The 20,745-nt window shown below is 38.8% G+C and overlaps 1 protein-coding gene across 1 annotated transcript in view; it reads left to right on the top strand.

The window, feature by feature from the left end:
- Positions 1–18,906, top strand: part of atp9a (ATPase phospholipid transporting 9A) — a 79,616-nt gene extending 60,710 nt beyond the window's left edge. The window contains exons 21-28 of the mRNA XM_066702750.1: positions 629–773; positions 1,686–1,750; positions 2,276–2,431; positions 2,874–2,938; positions 4,210–4,318; positions 7,142–7,199; positions 9,141–9,344; positions 14,360–18,906. Of these exons, the coding sequence (XP_066558847.1) occupies positions 629–773; positions 1,686–1,750; positions 2,276–2,431; positions 2,874–2,938; positions 4,210–4,318; positions 7,142–7,199; positions 9,141–9,344; positions 14,360–14,496 (939 nt within the window). The 3' untranslated portion in view covers positions 14,497–18,906. The remainder of the gene's footprint in view (positions 1–628; positions 774–1,685; positions 1,751–2,275; positions 2,432–2,873; positions 2,939–4,209; positions 4,319–7,141; positions 7,200–9,140; positions 9,345–14,359) is intronic.
- Positions 18,907–20,745: the final 1,839 nt, after the last annotated feature.

Here is a 20,745-nt window from a genome sequence, read left to right as displayed (position 1 = left end):
CCTCACTGTGTGTGTGTGTGTGTGTGTGTGTGTGTGTGTGTGTGTATATATATATATATATATAGATATGTGTGTATATGCTTTTGTGCTCTCATGTTTACTTCCGTTAATACTATAAAACCAAAAGCTTTTTGCAGTGTTGTCATTTCTTAATTAAGACTTTGGAGGAGGTCATAGGGCATCCAAGAGGTTAAGGCTATGCCACCCGAACTGAAAGCACAAAGCATAAGAATATACATTTTCACTGTGTAGTAAATCAATAGAATGTGGATAGATCGATAGATACTGAAAGAACTGTAGTAAGTTAAGAAGCAGTGCACCCCTTTCTTTTCCAGAATTTGCTCTTTTAGGGTTCACCTCATGACTACTTAGCTTTTAAATAACATAGCAGGGGATATCATAGTCCCAATGAATACAGACTCCTTGTACCCATAACGTGATCACACCAGACCCCTTGGAAGATATTTTATGAGAATATGCCCACCAGCTAATCGGAAAGCAACTGTTATTAGGCTGGAGTATGGAGAACTGGTGATTTTGTAGTCTTCACAGTGTCCACAGTTCCCAGTGTTTTGAAAGTTTTGAACGGTATATGTGCTCCCTTTGTTTGTGTCGGTCTGTGTGACAGGTGTGTTTGAAGTTCTACGAGTACGAGTTCATGGAGCTGGCGTGCCAGTGTCCGGCAGTGGTGTGTTGCCGCTGCGCCCCCACACAGAAGGCACAGATTGTCCGGCTGCTGCAAGAGCGCACGGGGAAGCTGACTTGTGCCGTGGGTGAGTGACCTTTCATCATGAACTCCTACCCAGCACACTTGGACCGTCCACAGGGGTTTGAACTGCTCTCAGTATCAGTCTTGGCAAACCAGATGGCATCAACTATAGACAGTTGAAAGCACATAAGAGAAGACTCAGTTTAGCTGATGACACACATACATGCATACATAAACCTGCCCTGCATACCTACAACAGGGCTCTCCAACTTGGGTGCAGTTAGATAAATAGGCCATCTCAATCACTGCTTAAAAAAAAAATGAAAGCATGTTACTGATGAATGAATAAAAGCCTAGTTCATATAAGGGATATCGGCTCCTCAAGAGCTGAAGTATGGTGTTTGTTCCAAATTGTCTAAGATACTGCCTTGCCAAAACGCAACCTGCTTCATTGATCAGAAATCAGTGCTTCCCCGTCTTTATAAATTGATGGTGTAATTCTGATATGTAAAACCTGCTGAACTGGGCTTGGATATTCTTGGTTTGGAGGAATTCAGGGCATTTATTATTAATATATTTATTTGTTTTGTTATATTAAAATACATCACACAACATTTACATTTTTGTGTGTTTGCATATGTTTTTTGTTTTGTTTTGTACCTCAAACTCAAAGGCTCAGAATAATTGTATCTTTGTATAATTGTGTATTTTACTGTGAAGTTGTGCAAGATTAGTTTCCAGTAAGAAGAGGCTTATTTATATTTATGAGTGTATGATTACAATCAATTGAATGTATGAGCTATGCTGGCAGTATTGAAGGCATTCCTTAGAAAGCCTTGTTATTCTTGAATATTAAGTTTTTCTTTCAAATTAAACTACCACTGTTAAACTGTATTGTTCAGCAAACGGTACACAGGAAGATCATATAAACACTTTCAAAGGGCTAACCAGCTGCTGTTTTCTTACTGGTTCACAGGGGATGGAGGAAATGATGTCAGCATGATCCAGGAAGCTGACTGTGGTGTGGGAGTAGAAGGAAAAGTAAGCACTAATGATAACACTGAGCTTTTCTGATTACCTCAAGTCCAGATTGTCAGGGAATGCACAGCCAGTGACTGCAACCTGCAAATAAACATCATAGTTCTTATTTCTGAGGACTTGCATTGGTCCACTTGCTTAGTTATTTTTTATTTCCCAATAAAGTTATTGGGCTTTGCATTATATTCGGGGGTGGGGGGAAAGCCACTTATTTATGTATTATTTTTAAATTTCCAATGCAGTTCTGAATTGTGGCCCTAACAGAATGAGAGAGTGTAGAGTAACTGAAAAACCTCAGACCAAGAAACCCCTCCCAAAAAAGAAACCCATTGGTGCTGGCATTCACTGCATCTGTCCAAACTTTGAATCACAGCCACATTGGGAGCAAAGCATCAGCCTGCTTATTACAGCTTTCCCCTTCGTCTGTCTTTTGTTGTTTCTTCAACAAATATAGATCACAAAGCAGACCATAATATTGTGATTTCTTTTTTCATATTCATATTTTGTTCTTCACCCCATGTTCTACAGGAAGGAAAGCAGGCATCACTAGCTGCAGATTTCTCCGTGACTCAGTTCAAGCATTTAGGCCGGCTTCTTATGGTTCATGGGCGGAACAGCTACAAGAGGTCTGCTGCCCTCAGTCAATTCGTCATTCACAGGAGTCTCTGCATCAGCACCATGCAGGTAATCCAAAGTGCATTGAAGACTGGTGAAAACGGGGCCTGAGTCAGCCACAGGAGCCCCCACAGCCCCTGGGGAATTGGCCTTAGTGCCGCCAGTGACTCACTGGTGGTCGGCTCTGGCTTTGACCCCAGTGAACTGAACAGGGAATGTCTGCCTGCATCTTCAAGTTCTGCCCTAAGGAAGAGCACTGGGGCCATGTGAACGAAAAAAAAAAAAACTCAGAATTTCTATTTTTAAGCTCGAAGTTTCAACTTAAGTAAAAAACTAAATTCTGAGTTTTAAAGTCGAAAATGACACTTTTCTTTGGGTTTTCTTAAATCTCACCCGATGAGGTCCACCATATTAACTCCAGCCAATTGTTCATCTCAAGTATGAATGAAAGCTCATTGTAAATGCTTTGACTGAAGCTGACAATTGTGCTGTTTTGTTACACTTTTCCTAGGCTGTGTTCTCTTCAGTGTTTTACTTCGCCTCTGTTCCTCTCTACCAAGGATTCCTCATTATCGGGTGAGTAATTCTTGATAATTGAACATCTGTGACTAATATGAGGGTATACTTATGAGTTTCACATCCCTGAGTGTATCATTTAACATCAAGTAAAGTGTTACACACATTTTTTTCTTCTGTACAAATGCCAAACAAGTTACAGATTATAGAAAGCAATCCAAAAGAGTAGTCAGCATTTTAGTCCACATAGATCTTTGTTCGTGTTCAGTGACAGCCACTGCTTCTACAGCAATAGCATTTTCACAGGTTTGTTCATAATCTGATGCATTGTCTATGGAGACATACTCAGTGGCCAATAAGCACAAATAAACTAAAACTAGGGGTTCTCAAAACTATGGTCCCCTGATTCATTTAATTTCAGTTTCTGCTTTGTTGTAATTTTCAGTTTAGATTAAATCTTGACCATGAAATTAAAACTGAAATTAAAGCACACATTAATAACTGTGATCCTTGTATGGTTAGTGTGTCTTTTTCCATTTCCTGGAGATCTTCCCGAAGATTAATGATTCCAAATATGCAATATTAAACCATGTTCTGTCTGATCTGAACCACTGCTGTTAAAAAACCTAAAGGGATTTTGCACCTGATGTACCAGTACATGTTTGATCTTGTGACATCTCTGCTTTGTAGCAGTGGGGTAGAAATGGCTCTTATCTAGGCTTGTTCCCTTCCCACATCTTTTTTTTTTTTTTTTTTTTTTTTGAAGAAATTCCCATGGCAAAACACCTTGTTGTTAGTCATGTAAACCTGTGCAAGAGAAACAATAAATTAATTGATTTAAATACATAGTTGCCTTCTTAATAATCCCTTTGTTTTAGTAATAGATCTTACGAGAATAACCAGAGATCCATCTATCTCCCCCACATTGAATAAAAAACTGCATTGCCAGGGTGTGGTAGTTTTACGATTAATACCATTTACTTAAGAATCAAAAGAAAATGAGTAATTAATTCATCGTTATGGTATTAAACATAAAGGCTCTTGACCCCCTAGGCTAAATTGGCATGCTTAATATGTGCCTGAACTTGCTTGAACCAGGCAGCAAAAAAAGGGTAAGTGTTTTGTTATGGAAAGTGTCTGTTTTTAACAAAGGAGCGTACTCATAAATAGACCTGCTCTACAGGAATTACGATTTCTGTTTTTTAAGAACAACCCAGAGCTTGGGAATACTCTGGAAGATATCTCCCCGGATATTGCGGTATTACACACTTGCTTCTATTTGTCTGTTTGTTGGTGTGTCATTCAAGGGTGTTCTCTTTGTTGTATTTCAGTTACTCCACTCTGTACACCATGTTCCCCGTATTTTCTCTCGTCCTCGACAAGGATGTCAAATCAGAAGTGGCCATGCTGTATCCAGAACTTTATAAGGATCTCCTTAAGGTTGGTTTACATTCTGTGCATCAGAAGGCTAGGAATGACCACTATGTACAGTGAGGGGAAAAAAGTATTTGATCCCCTGCTGATTTTGTACGTTTGCCCTCTGACAAAGCAACGATCAGTCTATAATTTTAATGGTAGGTGTATTTTAACAGTGAGAGACAGAATAACAACAACAAAATCCAGAAAAACGTTATAAAGTTATAAATTGATTTGCATGTTAATGAGGGAAATAAGTATTTGATCCCCTATCAATCAGCAAGATTTCTGGCTCCCAGGTGTCTTTTATACAGGTAACGAGCTGAGATTAGGAGCACTCTCTTAAAGGGAGTGCTCCTAATCTCAGCTCGTTACCTGTATAAAAGACACCTGTCCACAGAAGCAATCAATCAATCATTCCAAACTCTCTACCATGGCCAAGACCAAAGAGCTGTCCAAGGATGTCAGGGACAAGATTGTAGACCTACACAAGGCTGGAATGGGCTACAAGACCATCGCCAAGCAGCTTGGTGAGAAGGTGACAACAGTTGGTGCGATTATTCGCAAATGGAAGAAACACAAAATAACTGTCAGTCTCCCTCGGTCTGGTGCTCCATGCAAGATCTCACCTCGTGGAGTTTCAATAATCATGAGAACGGTGAGGAATCAGCCTAGAACTACACGGGAGGATCTTGTTAATGATCTCAAGGCAGCTGGGACCATAGTCACCAAGAAAACAATTGGTAACACACTACACCGTGAAGGACTGAAATCCTGCAGCGCCCGGAAGGTCCCCCTGCTCAAGAAAGCACATGTACAGGCCCGTCTGAAGTTTGCCAATGAACATCTGAATGATTCAGAGGAGAACTGGGTGAAAGTGATGTGGTCAGATGAGACCAAAATCGAGCTCTTTGGCATCAACTCAACTCGCCGTGTTTGGAGGAGGAGGAATGCTGCCTATGACCCCAAGAACACCATCCCCACCGTCAAACATGGAGGTGGAAACATTATGCTTTGGGGGTGTTTTTCTGCTAAGGGGACAGGACAACTGCACCGCATCAAAGGGACGATGGACGGGGCCATGTACCATCAAATCTTGGGTGAGAACCTCCTTCCCTCAGCCAGGGCATTGAAAATGGGTTGTGGATGGGTATTCCAGCATGACAATGACCCAAAACACACAGCCAAGGCAACAAAGGAGTGGCTCAAGAAGAAGCACATTAAGGTCCTGGAGTGGCCTAGCCAGTCTCCAGACCTTAATCCCATAGAAAATCTGTGGAGGGAGCTGAAGGTTCGAGTTGCCAAACGTCAGCCTCGAAACCTAAATGACTTGGAGAGGATCTGCAAAGAGGAGTGGGACAAAATCCCTCCTGAGATGTGTGCAAACCTGGTGGCCAACTACAAGAAACGTCTGACCTCTGTGATTGCCAACAAGGGTTTTGCCACCAAGTACTAAGTCGAAGGGGTCAAATACTTATTTCCCTCATTAACATGCAAATCAATGTATAACTTTTTTGAAATGCGTTTTTCTGGATTTTGTTGTTGTTATTCTGTCTCTCACTGTTAAAATACAACTACCATTAAAATTATAGACTGATCATTTCTTTGTCAGTGGGCAAATGTACAAAATCAGCAGGGGATCAAATACTTTTTTCCCTCACTGTATGTCCCAGAAGCAATACATGGCAATGGTCTCCTGAATCTGGGGATGCCTAATTCAGTTATTTTTATAGATCACTCTAAATCAGTGATTCCTAACCCTGGTCCTAGGAGAGTCCCTGAGTCTGCTGGCTTTCTTTTTAGTCGCTTTGTCAGCTACCCTTTTCTCCTCCTTCACCTCCTCCCTTGAATCCCTGTTCTCTCACCTATCAGCTTTCCTGTCCATCCTTTCTTCAGGCCTGAGAAGAAATGCTGCTGAGAAGAAATGGGGAAAAAAAACAATCTCCCTGCAGCCCTCAATCTCTCTCATTCTCTCCCCTCTTAATTCCCTTCATCTCTCACTTCTGCTTCTTTACTTCTCAGACATTCTTTGAATCTTCTGCCATTATCCACCGCAAACTCTTCTCCACCTTCCCATCACTCCTGTTCCTACACCTTAGATCTCTGCAAATTACTTTGCTTCCTTTTTTCTCCTGTAAAATCTCTGAAATCTACAATATTTTCAACCTCTTCTCCCTCACAACTCCCCACTGAAGCACCAGCTCTCTCCATGTCTCTCACTGACCTTCCCTCCTTCTTCTCTTTTTCACCAATCTCTAACTCACAGTTCTTCTCTGTTCCAAGGCCACAAACCCACTACACGTGTCCTGGACACTTTCTCCCATGATTTATATGCAATAAAATGCATTTTGGCATGCTGTCATACCACAAATTGATGGGCCACAGACTCACTGTTCAAAATTATCTCTTGTTGACTAACATCACCAAAGCACCTGCTCAAGTGATCAAAATGTGTTGTTCCCAAGTCTTAAACTGGTGATTTAAGCAAGACCTCAGAAGAGAGCTTGTTTGGGCCTCCTGCAGGACCTGGGTTGGAAATTTGTCTGTAGTCCAAATCACATATCAGTTTATTAGTTTACATTTTTGTAAACCTTGTAAAAGTACAATTCATTTATTTGTAATTTTGGAAAGGTGTTTGATCAAATATTACCTCTATGATGATGATCTGAGTAGCATTTTTCCCCAGTTTATTTGACAATTATATAGTCTATTCTGTCTTCATTCTGAATGTCTCCAGTCAATTATAAATAAGGGCCATTGTTTGAAAATCAATCTACAAGCCCCCGAATCAAATCAAAGCACATATATATTTTAAACTGTTTTTCCTTTTTTTTTCTCCTTTTGCAGGGTCGCCCGTTATCTTTCAAGACATTTTTAATATGGGTTTTAATATCTATCTATCAAGGTAAGGATGTTCATATTGCATACCCTTCACATTTGATCAACTGATTTTGGTCTCTGGCTGTTTGAATGTGTGTTGGCCTGGTTTTCTGAATCATGTGCCAAATCCATTTATGCAGCATCGTAGCATTACAGGATAATACACAATTCAGCTTAAGAAGTGAAATATTAAAAGCCACAACACTTCTAGATCTTAACATTTGGCTGTAACGTTGATTACAAATTAACTGCTGGTTTCATGTAATTCAATTTTTGGTGTTTTCAAGTGTTATGTTTTTAGTTTTTAGTACCTATTTAGTTTAATTTCTCCCTTTTTCTGTCATAGAACCTTGCACTTTCTGGCTCATTAAATCTATTACTCATGAATGTCTTTTGCGTATTTGTTAGAATGAGAAAACAAACCTGTTCAGGGATGCCAAAATATAAGGCGGGAAATAGAGTGCAGAATGAGCAATATCCTCCTCCCCACCCCCACCACACCCTTACTCCCTCTATTTAACTTCTGGCTGTTATTGTATATGTTTATGCATGAGTTTGTCTGCATGTTAATATTTAAAGCTCCCAAGGTATATCAATAGCTACCACTCGAAAAACCTAGCTTTCCCACCCACACACACACAACAAAACAGTTCACGTATGTTTTGATTCAAAGGAAACCAGGCACATTTCAGATCGTGTGTGGGCGTGGGGGGGAAAAAGGTGAAAAAAACCAAAACAAGAACATGTTAATCTCCTTTGATGGATGTTGTTTTAAACGCCTCATAAAACCCACTTCAGCAATGCAACCAGTGCACCCCCCCACCCCGCTCTTCACGTTAAAACAACTTTATAGTCTGTCAATAGCTCTGTCATTTACCAAGACCCTCCCACACCTGTTATTCTTTTCTAAATTATCAGCAGTTATTTTTTTACTCTGGTTAAAAGTTGTTGTTTTCTCAAAAGGCCCAAGGTGGTTTTCCAGAGTCATCCTTCAAAACAGTCATTGTTAGTGTTTTTATTTCTTACAGGCGTTTCCCAGTTTTACTCAAAATTACACCCCAAAACTTGTGCCATCTGTAAGTGTAGCACTCCCCACACAGCCACCACCCCCTCTCTGTTTATTTTTGGTGCTTTTGGTTTGTGAGCAAGTTCAGTTTTTCTTGATATTTTTTGCTGGGCCAAGTTAGGTCTGATGAAATTCTTTGTACAAATGGCTTTGAAAACTCAATTATTTACAGTTTCATGGGGAAATTAATGTATTAGGATATTTACACTATTGCTTCAATGCTGTTCTCTTGCTGCTGACTATCTTTGTAAATGCTTTACCCTAAAACAGGGGAATACAGGACTGGCGTTGCATGTATTGGTTCTAAAGCACAGAGGTGGATTGTTGCATCACCATTTTCAGTCTTGGTGGATTAATATTTTTGGCGAACATTTTGGCAACAATAATTTTTAGTTTTCCAATTTCTGGTTAAAGAGTAATATAAAGACTTTGCTTTTCCGCTTAAGAATAAGGTTTCAGTGTGTTCCGAAGCACTGCTGGTGTGATCTGATTTGGTCACATTTTTAACATTTCAGGAAACGTTTTTTTTTTTTCTTTTTTCAACATTATCAGTATTTCAAAGGTCACAATAACAGTATAGCAGGAAGTTCTGGAAGAAATGTGAAGTTATGGAAAACTATGTTCCATTTCCTGTGAGAAAGTGTGTTTGGAAAGCAAATAATGAAGATTTTTTTATTATTATCATATTAAAAAAAAACATGCTTTTCTCAGTGTTATCGTCTCATTTTAGATAACCTGATATCTTTGAGTTATTTTCTCCAAACAAAATCAAAGCACACAAATGACTTTAGCACTCTAAAGGCTTGGGTAAAACATAAAGTGACCATGTTCTCACAGTTGGCGACAATCGGTTTGTTTTAATTTTTTCTTGACAACTTCTCTTTTTTTATGGGTTTCCAGGAAGCATCATCATGTACGGGGCTCTGCTGCTGTTCGAGTCTGAGTTTGTGCACATCGTGGCCATCTCCTTCACCTCTCTGATTCTCACTGAGCTGCTCATGGTGGCCCTGACCATTCAGACCTGGCACTGGTTGATGATCGTAGCAGAACTGCTGAGCTTGTCATGCTACATCGCATCCCTCGTCTTCCTGCACGAGTTTATAGGTGAGAACCCGATGATATCCACTGTGCTGTACTTCTTGTCCAAAAAGGCCTGAGTGCAGGAGAAATTCTTGTGCCCTTTTTGGATTCATGAATTCATTAATTACAACAGGATTTCAATATCTGTATGATCATGTTCATCATCCACCTTTGTCAATCCACTAGCACTGCCTGTTTTTCAGGTTACTTCAGCAAGGATTCTGATCTCATCCTCCTATCTTCCAAGCAGTAAAGCTCTTGACCTTTTTTCTTTGTCTCTTTGGGATCCATTCCATAACCATAGGCCAGCCTGCCTCTGAAACCTCAAACATTCAATAGATCTCAAAAGATCAGAGCAAACTGCTCACCGGAATTTCACTGGACTCTCTTGGAAAGCAAACCATTATGAAATTGATATATACCTTTATATATATAATTATTTAGCCAATATGACTTTTCAACACAAACAATGTGATGCCTACATATATATATATATACACTCACCTAAAGGATTATTAGGAACACCTGTTCAATTCCTCATTAATGCAATTATCTAACCAACCAATCACATGGCAGTTGCTTCAATGCATTTAGGGGTGTGGTCCTGGTCAAGACAATCTCCTGAACTCCAAACTAAATGTCTGAATGGGAAAGAAAGGTGATTTAAGATGGTTCAGAATTTGGCGTATACAGAATGAGAACATGGATCCATCATGCCTTGTTACCACTGTGCAGGCTGGTGGTGGTGGTGGTGTAATGGTGTGGGGGGATGTTTTCTTGGCACACTTTAGGCCTGCTACGGCCTACCTGAGCATTGTTTCTGACCATGTCCATCCCTTTATGACCACCATGTACCCATCCTCTGATGGCTACTTCCAGCAGGATAATGCACCATGTCACAAAGGTCGAATCATTTCAAATTGGTTTCTTGAACATGACAATGAGTTCACTGTACTAAACTGGCCCCCACAGTCACCAGGTCTCAACCCAATAGAGCATCTTTGGGATGTGGTGGAACGGGAGCTTCGTGCCCTGGATGTGCATCCCACAAATCTCCATCAGCTGCAAGATGCTATCCTATCAATATGGGCCAACATTTCTAAAGAATGCTTTCAGCACCTTGTTGAATCAATGCCACGTAGAATTAAGGCAGTTCTGAAGGCGAAAGGGGGTCAAACACAGTATTAGTATGGTGTTCCTAATAATCCTTTAGGTAAGTATATATATATATATATATATTGTGGTAGTGTGGGGAGTAGGTCCAGCACTGCCAGGGTTCTCAGGTGGGATTAAGGAACCCATAGACAGATTGTGCAAATTAATTATACACAAAACCAAAACAGACAGACAAAATGGTAAACAACACCCTAGTTCTTCCTACAGCCTAAACTAACACACATTAATGGGTCACTAACTACACAAAGAACTAATAATAAAGACGAGCACAACAAACACTATCAACCAAGCAAAGAATACAATCAAAGTCGTAATCAAGGTTCATGTACAGTTATCCTGTTCTCACTAGTTCTCTAACACTCACTGTTTCTCCAACACACCCTCAACCCAGGCTAGCCTCCTGCCTTCCCACACCAGAAAGCTGATTTGCTTTTCTATTTTATAAAGGCAGGGAGCCAGTCATGGGGTAGTAGCGTGTCAGGTGCTTCCCCTGTTAATTCACCTCCACCTGGGTCTGGGGATGCACAGTTTATGGCAGATCCTCACTGCCCCACCCAGCGCTGTGTCACAATATATTATCAGCTTTTTGTGACCAGGTTGGGGGGCCTGTTGCAAAAATGGCTCGTCATTAGAGTCTTGGAGGGGAGGTTTTGTAGTCTCCTCCACTAAAAGATCCGCCCTGCCCCAGACCGTACCTATATCACTGTCAAATTTTAAAGAAAAGAAGAAAAGTAAAATACAGTCAAGACCCCAAATCAAAAGTCGGTAACATTGAGCTGTGCAAAACAGTAAGGAAACGTATTAGTGAAGATGTAAGAAAGTTTAGCAATTACTTGATTAAAGAAAATAATAGGAACATCAAAAATGCAAAACATCTCCTAATAAGAAAGGATCGAATAATTACCCTGATGATGATGGCACAACAATCAAAAACAGGGATGTGATTACCAAGGGAGTGGAGGAATTCTATATAAACCTATACAGTAGTGATGACCGCAGTAAAGAAGTAGTGGTCTCAATGAACACAAGTGAAATACCAGATTCCAGAAGTAGCTTATGCCACAAAAAATGAAAAATGGGAAAGCGCCACAAGATGACTGAATCACAGTGGAGATCCTGAAAGAAGCTGGAGAAGAAATGGAGAAGATTCTGGCAAAACAAATCCCTGATAAATGGAACAATGCCACTGCCTATACATCTCATCTGCATGGAAGGGTGTATATTTGACATAACAAGAAGAGACGGAAAAACAAATACATGAATCGGAGAACAAACAAAAGTATGTGACATAATTGAAAGAGTGAAAATGCTATAATGGCAATGGGAAAGACTCATTCCAAAAGAACAGACCAAAGATGGACAAAAGAAGCATCCCAAGAGAAAAAAGAACTAGAAGACCTCGTAAAAAATGGGAAGGTGAAATAAACTTAGCTGGCGTAACCTGGAAAAGAAACGCTGTACATCTAAACAAGGAAACTTGGGGAGGCCTTCATCCAGCAGTGGATTGATTTTAGACAAGGCTGATGAAGATGAGATATGAATATACTGTCACCTACAAAATGATGAAGTGAAGACGCTGCACAAAGTTGACCTTAAATTTGAAAGACTTTGCTGATTGAGTGGCATCTCTAAAGACAACAGGGTTTCAGGTTGGTCAGCCGGTGTCACCACAGGGCCTGTTCTCGGTGTGCCTGCACTGAACTGTAATCGGAGTACTAGTGTGAATACCTGCCTATATCCCTTCCAGTGCTGTTTGCTTGTTCAGAGTATGGAAGAGGAAATTCCTTAGTGTGTTCTTAATTTCCTGCCTTGTGGGCCTTATATTGCCAAGGCCATTGTGTTTATTAGAGAAATAACAGCAAATCAAAACAGCAGAAAAGGTCACAAGGCTATTTTCTTTCAATCACAAGAGATGTCTCAGTCTTGCTTTTCATGACCAAGAAGATTATTATTATTATTAGTTTTAATTTTTTTGTTTCACTGTCCAATTTGTCCAATTAATGTCATCATAGACAAGCAAATTATATACATCTTAAACATCTTAATTATTCTCTACCAATATGTGCCACATTTTGTATTCAGAGAATTCTCGAGCATGTTCTCTGACATCTATGACTATGAAGTGAATCAGGGCCTACCCCCCCCCCCCCCCCCCCCAATGAATCAGCCCCTCCATTTGTTCAGATTGACCCCCCACTCCCAATAATGCATCATAATCCTGATTAATCAAAGCCAGGCACTGACCACATATGAATCCATACTGGATGCAGGACGGACTTGAAAAGCTTATTTCCATTATTATCTCCAATCGGGGAGAGATTACAGACACATTTTAAAATGGGTGAGAGTTCCCACTCTTACTGAATGGGGCGGCCAAATACAAATGGCCAGGATTCACAAAATTGTCTTCAGATGGAACTGGCTTCCTGTGATTATGATCTAGGCTAGCTCCCAATATTCTACTGTGTCTGTGGGGTGGGGGGGGTTGACATTAGCCACAACCACTGTAGAAAAAAGAAAAGGAAAAGAGTATGCTTGAATTGAACATTTTTGAAGCCTTCTTGACTAAAGCTGTCTTAATTGGTGTGATCATGTCTGTTCTTGTATATTGTTGATGAGTGCATTGTCTTCTGCACAATTGTTAATAAAATTCAGAGAAAAAATGCAAGCCACCTTAAATGACCACCTGTTAAATAATTAATTCAAGAAAGCTTCAGTATCCTTAGATGCTTGTTACTATAATGTTGTGATACAGTTGGATACATATTAAGCATGTTCAGTTCTTTACTTTCTTAGATCAAATACTTTGCAAGATGAAGGTGCACTGTGGCTTTTTAAAACGTTTCTATTGTTCATAGAGAAAGATTGGCCCATTTGGATTTGTTTCGGTTGTCGTTTGGGTTTATTCTAACAGGACTGGACAGAGATTTACAAAGTGATCTCACGATGATGGGCTAACCCAGAAAGTTCCATCATCTGGATCATCGTAGCTTATCTTTTGGCTTTACAGATGTTTTCCAGCTCCATTGTAGGACATTATTTATTGATTCATTCATTAATTTCTGTTGGCTTTCTACAAATGTTACTCTGGAGCATATTGTGATGTCAGAGTTGATGAGTGATGTCGTTTTCGCATAGGAAAGTTGTAATTGACTATATTTGGTTGTTGCAGAACCATTGCTCTCCATTATTTTTTCTTTCACTCCAAGTCAGTGGTTCTGAACTGGTGGTCCCAAGACAACTTTTACTATTCAAGTTAACTCCAAATAATCCTTGGAAGGCATCCCACATTTCAAGTGTGTCTTGTTTCCGTAGAATAGAACCCCTTCCCACATTTTAATATGTGATGAAATTTCATCCATTCCATGCCATATGTATTAATGAACACGAGCCAGAAAAATAGCCAATGGGCACCTTTTATCCGAAACATGTGAGCATTGTTTTATTTTGAATCCTCTTCTGACTATCTACTGGGTATCTGTTGGCAGTGCTTTGTGGGGGAAAAAAACAACAGTGCTAAAAAAAAAAAAAAAAAAGAGAATACAAAATCTAGCATATATTTCTGTAGACTGTTATAATTTTAGGGTTTTTTTAAATTTAATTTTGTATGTTTCTTTTCAGAATTCTGCTGAAAAAATGAAAAATGCCCCATACATAATTGCTTTTAAAAGGAAATGCATTGACACCAATAGTTAATTGAGTATTTTAACCATCTAACAAAAGACCCCTACTCCTGTTATTCAAATAAATAGTGGGGTGTAGTGGATATAGATTTTTTTTAACAATAAAAAATGAAATACTGCTCAATAAACCTTAAAGTTGTAACATACCTTTTGTCTTTTCTGGTCTCTCTCTTACCACAGATGTCTACTTCATTGCTACTCTGTCCTTTGTGTGGAAGGTGACGGTCATCACCCTGGTGAGCTGCCTGCCTCTGTACATCCTCAAATACCTGCGCAGGAGGTTCTCGCCACCCAGCTACTCCAAGCTCACCTCTTAACCGGCCATGGAGCCAGAATCCACGCCGCTGTAGAGAAGTTCTACCGAGGCGCTGCCGTCCGCCTTCTGGAATCCGACGGCTGGAGTTTATCAGAGACTGGGCTTTCTGACCACCACTGGCGCATGGTCGGTCGATTTTGCTTCTTTGTTTATTTTTAAGTTGTGTTTATCTGTGTTTATGCACTGCCAGGAAAGGGAGTGTGAAAACAGCCACCGCAAACCTGAAGGGAATTTCGAAAATATATATTCCAGGCGTCATCGTGTGGCGTTTTTGATACTTTGTATGTTGTGCTACTGTGCTTGGCTATCAGGCAAGGTTTTTGTTAGTTTCTTTATTTTTAATTTTTTTGGCGGAGGGTTGATGTCTATGACTTCTTCTCTGGGTGATATCAGCCCACTTCATTATTAAAGCTGCTGAAAGCCTACAGATGAAAAGAGCCATCAATAACATATTTCAACTTGAACAGACCACTTGGATAGAAAAATGTTAACATTTATTTTTGCCTGATTTGCTCACTTGTATAATATCCTGTTTGATTATGAAGTTTTTTTTTTTGGGGGGGGGGGGTTTGTGCTTTGGTTTTGTTTGTTTTTAAATGGAAGAAAGCAAAACAAATAAAATAAATTATTCATTGTAATCATCTTTTCAGGATTTGGCCCAAAATAGATTTTTCAAGATCTTTTGGAATCCTGAAATACTGAATACTCCTGCATTTCTTCTGTTATGTCTTTCAGTACTTCGGAAGCAATGTGTGGTTGTCACTAAACCCTTTTGTCAAAATCCTCTTTATTTTAAAAGAAAAGAAAGCAGACAAAACATCTGGGATATTATCTGTTATTTGGTTATATTTCAACCTGTCTATACACTGATAGAAGAAGTCATATACATAACTGTACTGTGATTTCATTTTGCACAAAATAATAAAATGTGAGTTAGAGAACACTGTACTGTATGTAAAGAATTGCAATTTTTCATGCATTGGAAAAAAAAAGAATAACAAGGTTTTCATTATATCTATACCATTTATGTCTTTAAATGTGATTGCATTATATATTTGGTATACTGACACTATGATGTGTTTATCTTATTTTAAATATAGATTTCTGACTTTGCTCTTTTACACAGAACCACTATGAATACAAAGGATGAAGCATGTAACTTTACTTTGCTAAACCACAACAAACCCTCCTTAAGGGGCTACTGATGTATTTAATTCATATAAATCAATTTAATTGTACTGATGTACACAATCTTCCCCTTGAGACTATGAAGTGCCAAAGATTAAGTATACAGGCAGTGGCAGTTTTGAAAAACACAATTTGCACACTATTGTATCCAGAAAGGAAGAAGCTTCCATAGGACTGAGGATACACTGAATACTGAATTTGCTTAAATAAAATCCGTTGTAATTAAAACTCAGACATAATAAGAACATGGCATGTGACCTGTAATACACTCATTACTTTTGGTGATTTAGTGTGCAAGGGCTATTGGTGTTGGGGAATGCCAATCCAGGGTCCATAGACCTTGGCTTTGCGCATGAGTCACAGAGAACACTGCCCTGCAGGTTTGGGTTTTCTCCTGCTGTGGGTTGTAATTGTTAGTCATTCTGCTTTCTTAGCACAAGCATAACACATGGAGGACCACTGAAGAGGTGGAATATCACGCTTAGAGAAACAATAATGTCTCTCTTTCTGGTGTAAATATGGATTTCTTAAAAGATAAAATCTCAGAAGATTTGCACTTATATTCTAGGCCAGTTTATATTAAATGGGACTTTTTGTTTGTATTTACAATAACAGTAGTCTGAACAAGATTTTTTTATTTTTGTCTTTACCTTGCCCAGCTTACTACAGGAGCAACCTGATGAATTTATTTAATGGCAGGGCTTTAGTTTGGCAGAAGCATATCCTATGTATTAATCTCTCTGACTGACACTTTACATTCCAAGAGAGTGTGCATTAAACAGGTCTTTTCTTGCAGATGTTTGGAGACTTTTAGGAGTGCACTGCCATGCAGCAAACTGTAGAGAAATTAACAAGGCCTAGTCAGGTATCCTTGGCTTCCAAACTTCAGTTTCCCCCACTAACTGGCCCGTAAGTCATAAGTATATTGAAAGCAGTTGAGAAGAGAGTAAACTTTAAACCACCTTTCCCCAAGCAAAGCATGTACATTAGTGTCCTATCATAACGCATGGTTCAATCCTGTTTCATGTAAAGCCCCTAGTTTATTCTATCATTTGGATAATTGATTATATTTTAACAGATCGACTGTCCTTTCAGAGACAGACAGAGGAATGCAAAAGTTGCCCAACAGTGGCGCACACACAGGGCAGAGATGGCCTCACCCTTGATATTATAACTGGAGTCTGCTGCCTGTACTCCAAACTCTTTCCAGAATACGTCTCTCCAAAGGTAACCAACCCCCCAACCCCCTTCCAGAACTCATAAGTCTTTCTGAGTGTATATTTGACTAGACAGATATGGCCAGGGCTGCAGCACCTTTTATTTGAACCATTTCAATTGTCAGATGCCAAATTTGTGTATAATTTAAATTCCCTACTGGATGTTCATGTAGAAGCTCAGTTATAAACCTATTTTATATTGTACTGTAATGTACATGTTACTTAGTTGATTACATACATTCATTTTTATTCTGTCTGAGGCAGGTCTGTGTCTCAGGGTGTAAAGCGCTGCTTTAGATTTAATAAAGTTGTGGATCTACCCTGGCTGCTTTATGGTCTCTCTCTGAAATGCAGTTTCAGATCTGAATATATTTGAATGCATGACTGGCTCATTTACATTGGTTTCAGTTGCTTGATTTCTCTTGATTGTGCGATTTCTGTTTTTGTTCATTCTTCTGCTGTGTAAAATATCATTTTATTATGTAATTATGGTTTTGTGAGTGAATATAAAATGTTTATTCTATTCAAAACACAAATGGTCAAGTAGAGTATAAGCAGGGGAGAGAAACACCTATTGATAATTGTAGAACCCAGAAGAGAGTGGCTGCTCTGTTATTAACCCCACCGGAGTAAGACTTGTAAAGCTTATGTTGACCAAATGTACCTGTTATGTACTCAAGTCACTTTGCTTATGATTATTATTTTTCACAAAACCACTGAAGTGATGATTATTGCTTGATCAACAACAGTATTTTCTATAATTAATATATATATATATATATATATATATATATATATATATATATATAATTAGACCTATATGGAGCTCTTCCCACAATCTCACTCACAAGATAATTGTGAAGTTGGCCCAGCTCTCTTTCCCTTCCTTTAAGGCATGATCGAAACTAGGCCAGTTACACAGGATGCTATTCCCTGGGAGACTCTTCCTTTCCCCATATGTCCTGTGTGCAGCTGTTTTGGAACGTTTGTCCTTGTCTTGTGGCTACTTGTGACGCTAGCATTACCCCACACTGTAACATTGCATGGCTCAGTAGATGTGGCATGTGGGAGGTTGTAATTGTAATTATCTAGTTATGGTTACGATACTCAGACCCCACCTCCAGTACTACTACTCTTTAAGGTATTAGTCAGCCAAAAAAATAAAAATCCAGCCAACTACCCTATAATCACTTTTGTTTGCTTAAGGACAGCACAGATCTCCTGTTAACCGACAACAAAAAAGGAAAGGGAGATTTTTTTTTTTTTCCCTAACACTTAAAATCCCCCTCCCCCATTTGCGACTTGTAGTAATTCTGATCATAATTCAAATATGCATAATTTATTTATTTATGAAGAAACAGACTTGTGCACAAAGTCTTTCTAAACAGCTAATTGCATGGACATTAAAAACAAATTCAAAGCTTGGCAAAGTAGCTTTTATTCATACTGTGAGTGTTTTTTGCAACTTAACAGAACCAATGTGATGAATGCCTTTGGTAAAATAATCCCAGTGTATAGTAGAATATCTGCTGGTTTCAAGACTCACATGTTTACATTAGAGCTAGAGTTTACTTTTAAAGCATTTTTGTCCTCCTTTGTTTGTATTAGATGCAATGTTTTTTTTGTTTTTTTTCTCTTGCAATCACAACTGTGAGTCATGAATTGGGGGAGCTGGGGAAAACTCCCAGTAAAGATACCCCTCCCTTTTATTCTTCTGCTGTTTGTCAATGTAGGCCTTGAGATCATAGGTTGTGCCAATGTCTCAGTCTAAACCTTGTGTCTGAATGAACTGTACTGATTGTGATGCCAAACTTGTTTTTTTCTTTCTTTTCCTTATCTTAATGTGGCGTGAAGTGACCAATTGTAAATAAGGTTTTGGCCATTATTTATTCTTCTTGTGTTGTTGTTAATGTTAATTGCACAAAAACATGTCTCAAGAACAAAAAAAGAGAAAAAGGGATGATTGTATTAACAAATAACAATGGTAATAAATACATTTTACGTTGTTTCTTGTCCCTCAAACTGTAACTTATTTGTTTCAAATGAAGATAATTTATTGTGGAAATAAGACATAAATATTAATTGAATTGTTCTCCTGTTAATTAGCATGCTCTTTTATGAGATGGAATATGGTTGCAAAACCTTCCAACACAGCTTTCATCAGTGAAAATATCAGCTGACTTTCTCACACAATCTTGTACAATCTTCTGAAAACCTTCACAGGGTGTTTAAATTAAGTTGTTGTGTGGCAGCTACTCAAACTCTTGCCCTGTCACACATTTTATTAGGATATTGAAATGTGTGTCCAAGTGAGTGGGATAAAAAAATATATATTTTGTGTGTTCTCAGTCCCAGGGGATTGAGTCTGTCTTCCTACAGGGAAAGATCCAATTGCTACTGATCTGTAATTGGAAAAGAGACAACATTTATTCACGGACAGAATGAGCCTTTTTGGACGAACAGTGTAGAATTCAGCTAAAGTGTGGGGTGGAAAAAAAATTGAAAGAAAAGGATGACATTTTTTTAGAGTTGCTCAGACTTCGCCAGACTTAGCTTGTCACTGAGTCACATAAATTAGAAGAACTGCAGATGCCTTCCTAAAGTTGAAAAATATCATCTGAAAGCCATCCCAAACCCTAAAGCATGTACTACTTAGTCTTCATTCTTTAGTGTTACACTATGCCTTTTTTATTTAAAAAAATACATTTAAGATGGCTTGCAGCAGTTCCATTTTTACAGCTTGAGGAACAGGTGGCTGCTGGCAACCGACAGTATTCCTGTCACTTAAGATTTTGAGTGTCAAATCCTGTTTATGCAGCAGGGGGCGCTACTGTACTGATCTCAGCCGATAACTCCCAATTGCACTCCATGCAGAGCTTTCAGTTAGAGAGATTCAAAATAACAGATTCACAGGTGTCACAATGTGTGAGTTTTTCTGTGCATTCAGTCAACTGGTGTTCCTACACTAATATACTTCCTGACCCTATTCCATCTAACAATGTGTATTAAGTTAGAAATAGGTAAGTACCATTACATTTGTACTGTTATCAGATGTTGTCTTTTAAGCTGTCCTGTTCCAAAGTCATCATACAAGGCCATAAGGTCAAAATGTTTATGCCAAATGTTTGTATTAAAAAATGCATGTCTCATCAACCTACTAGGAAGTAGTGTGGATGGCCAGAGCTGTCCCAGTTCATTAGGGTAAAGAATGAATGGACTGGCTGATAGTGTGGGCGCAGAAAGATTGTTAGAAAGCAGGACAATTGTCGAGTGGTGGAGTATTCATTTTAATTCGACAGGGTTAAAGAACAGATTTAAAATAAAAATGAAACTCCCATTTTTCTATATTGTTGATTGTCATGTTGACATTTCGATCATTTCTACCTTTTCCTTCCTAAATATAATAATCAGGTATTCCCATCTGGACCATCTCCGAAAACCCACAGCTATAGAACTATCAGTTGCCCAATTCATATGCAACCTCAATCTCATTATTTGGTTTTACTTTTATTTTAGTTTTTCCATTTCATTTCTTCTACTTATTTCTAGCAACACAACCTCCGAGCAGGTCATTCAGGGTTTTTTTTTTTTTCTTGTGTTTTTTGTGTGTGCATAGTTCTGTATTTCTGGTCCAATAACTGTCCAAAATGCAGTCCTGACACAATGCAGAAAAGGGATGAAATAAGAAAAAATTATTCTCACATGTGCAAGAGTCAATTGCTCTAGAAAAGGGTCATCATAATCAAAAAAATTACATTGTTGATAGTATGTCATGGATTTAGTTGATCTTTTTAATCTTAATATTTTTGGGGGTCCATAGTGTGCAAGTGCCAACTTGTTAAGAT

The sequence above is a fragment of the Amia ocellicauda genome, chromosome 4 (assembly GCF_036373705.1).
Source record: "Amia ocellicauda isolate fAmiCal2 chromosome 4, fAmiCal2.hap1, whole genome shotgun sequence".
NCBI classification, from domain to species: Eukaryota; Metazoa; Chordata; class Actinopteri; order Amiiformes; family Amiidae; genus Amia; species Amia ocellicauda.
This window is presented reverse-complemented; position numbering and strand designations above follow the sequence as displayed.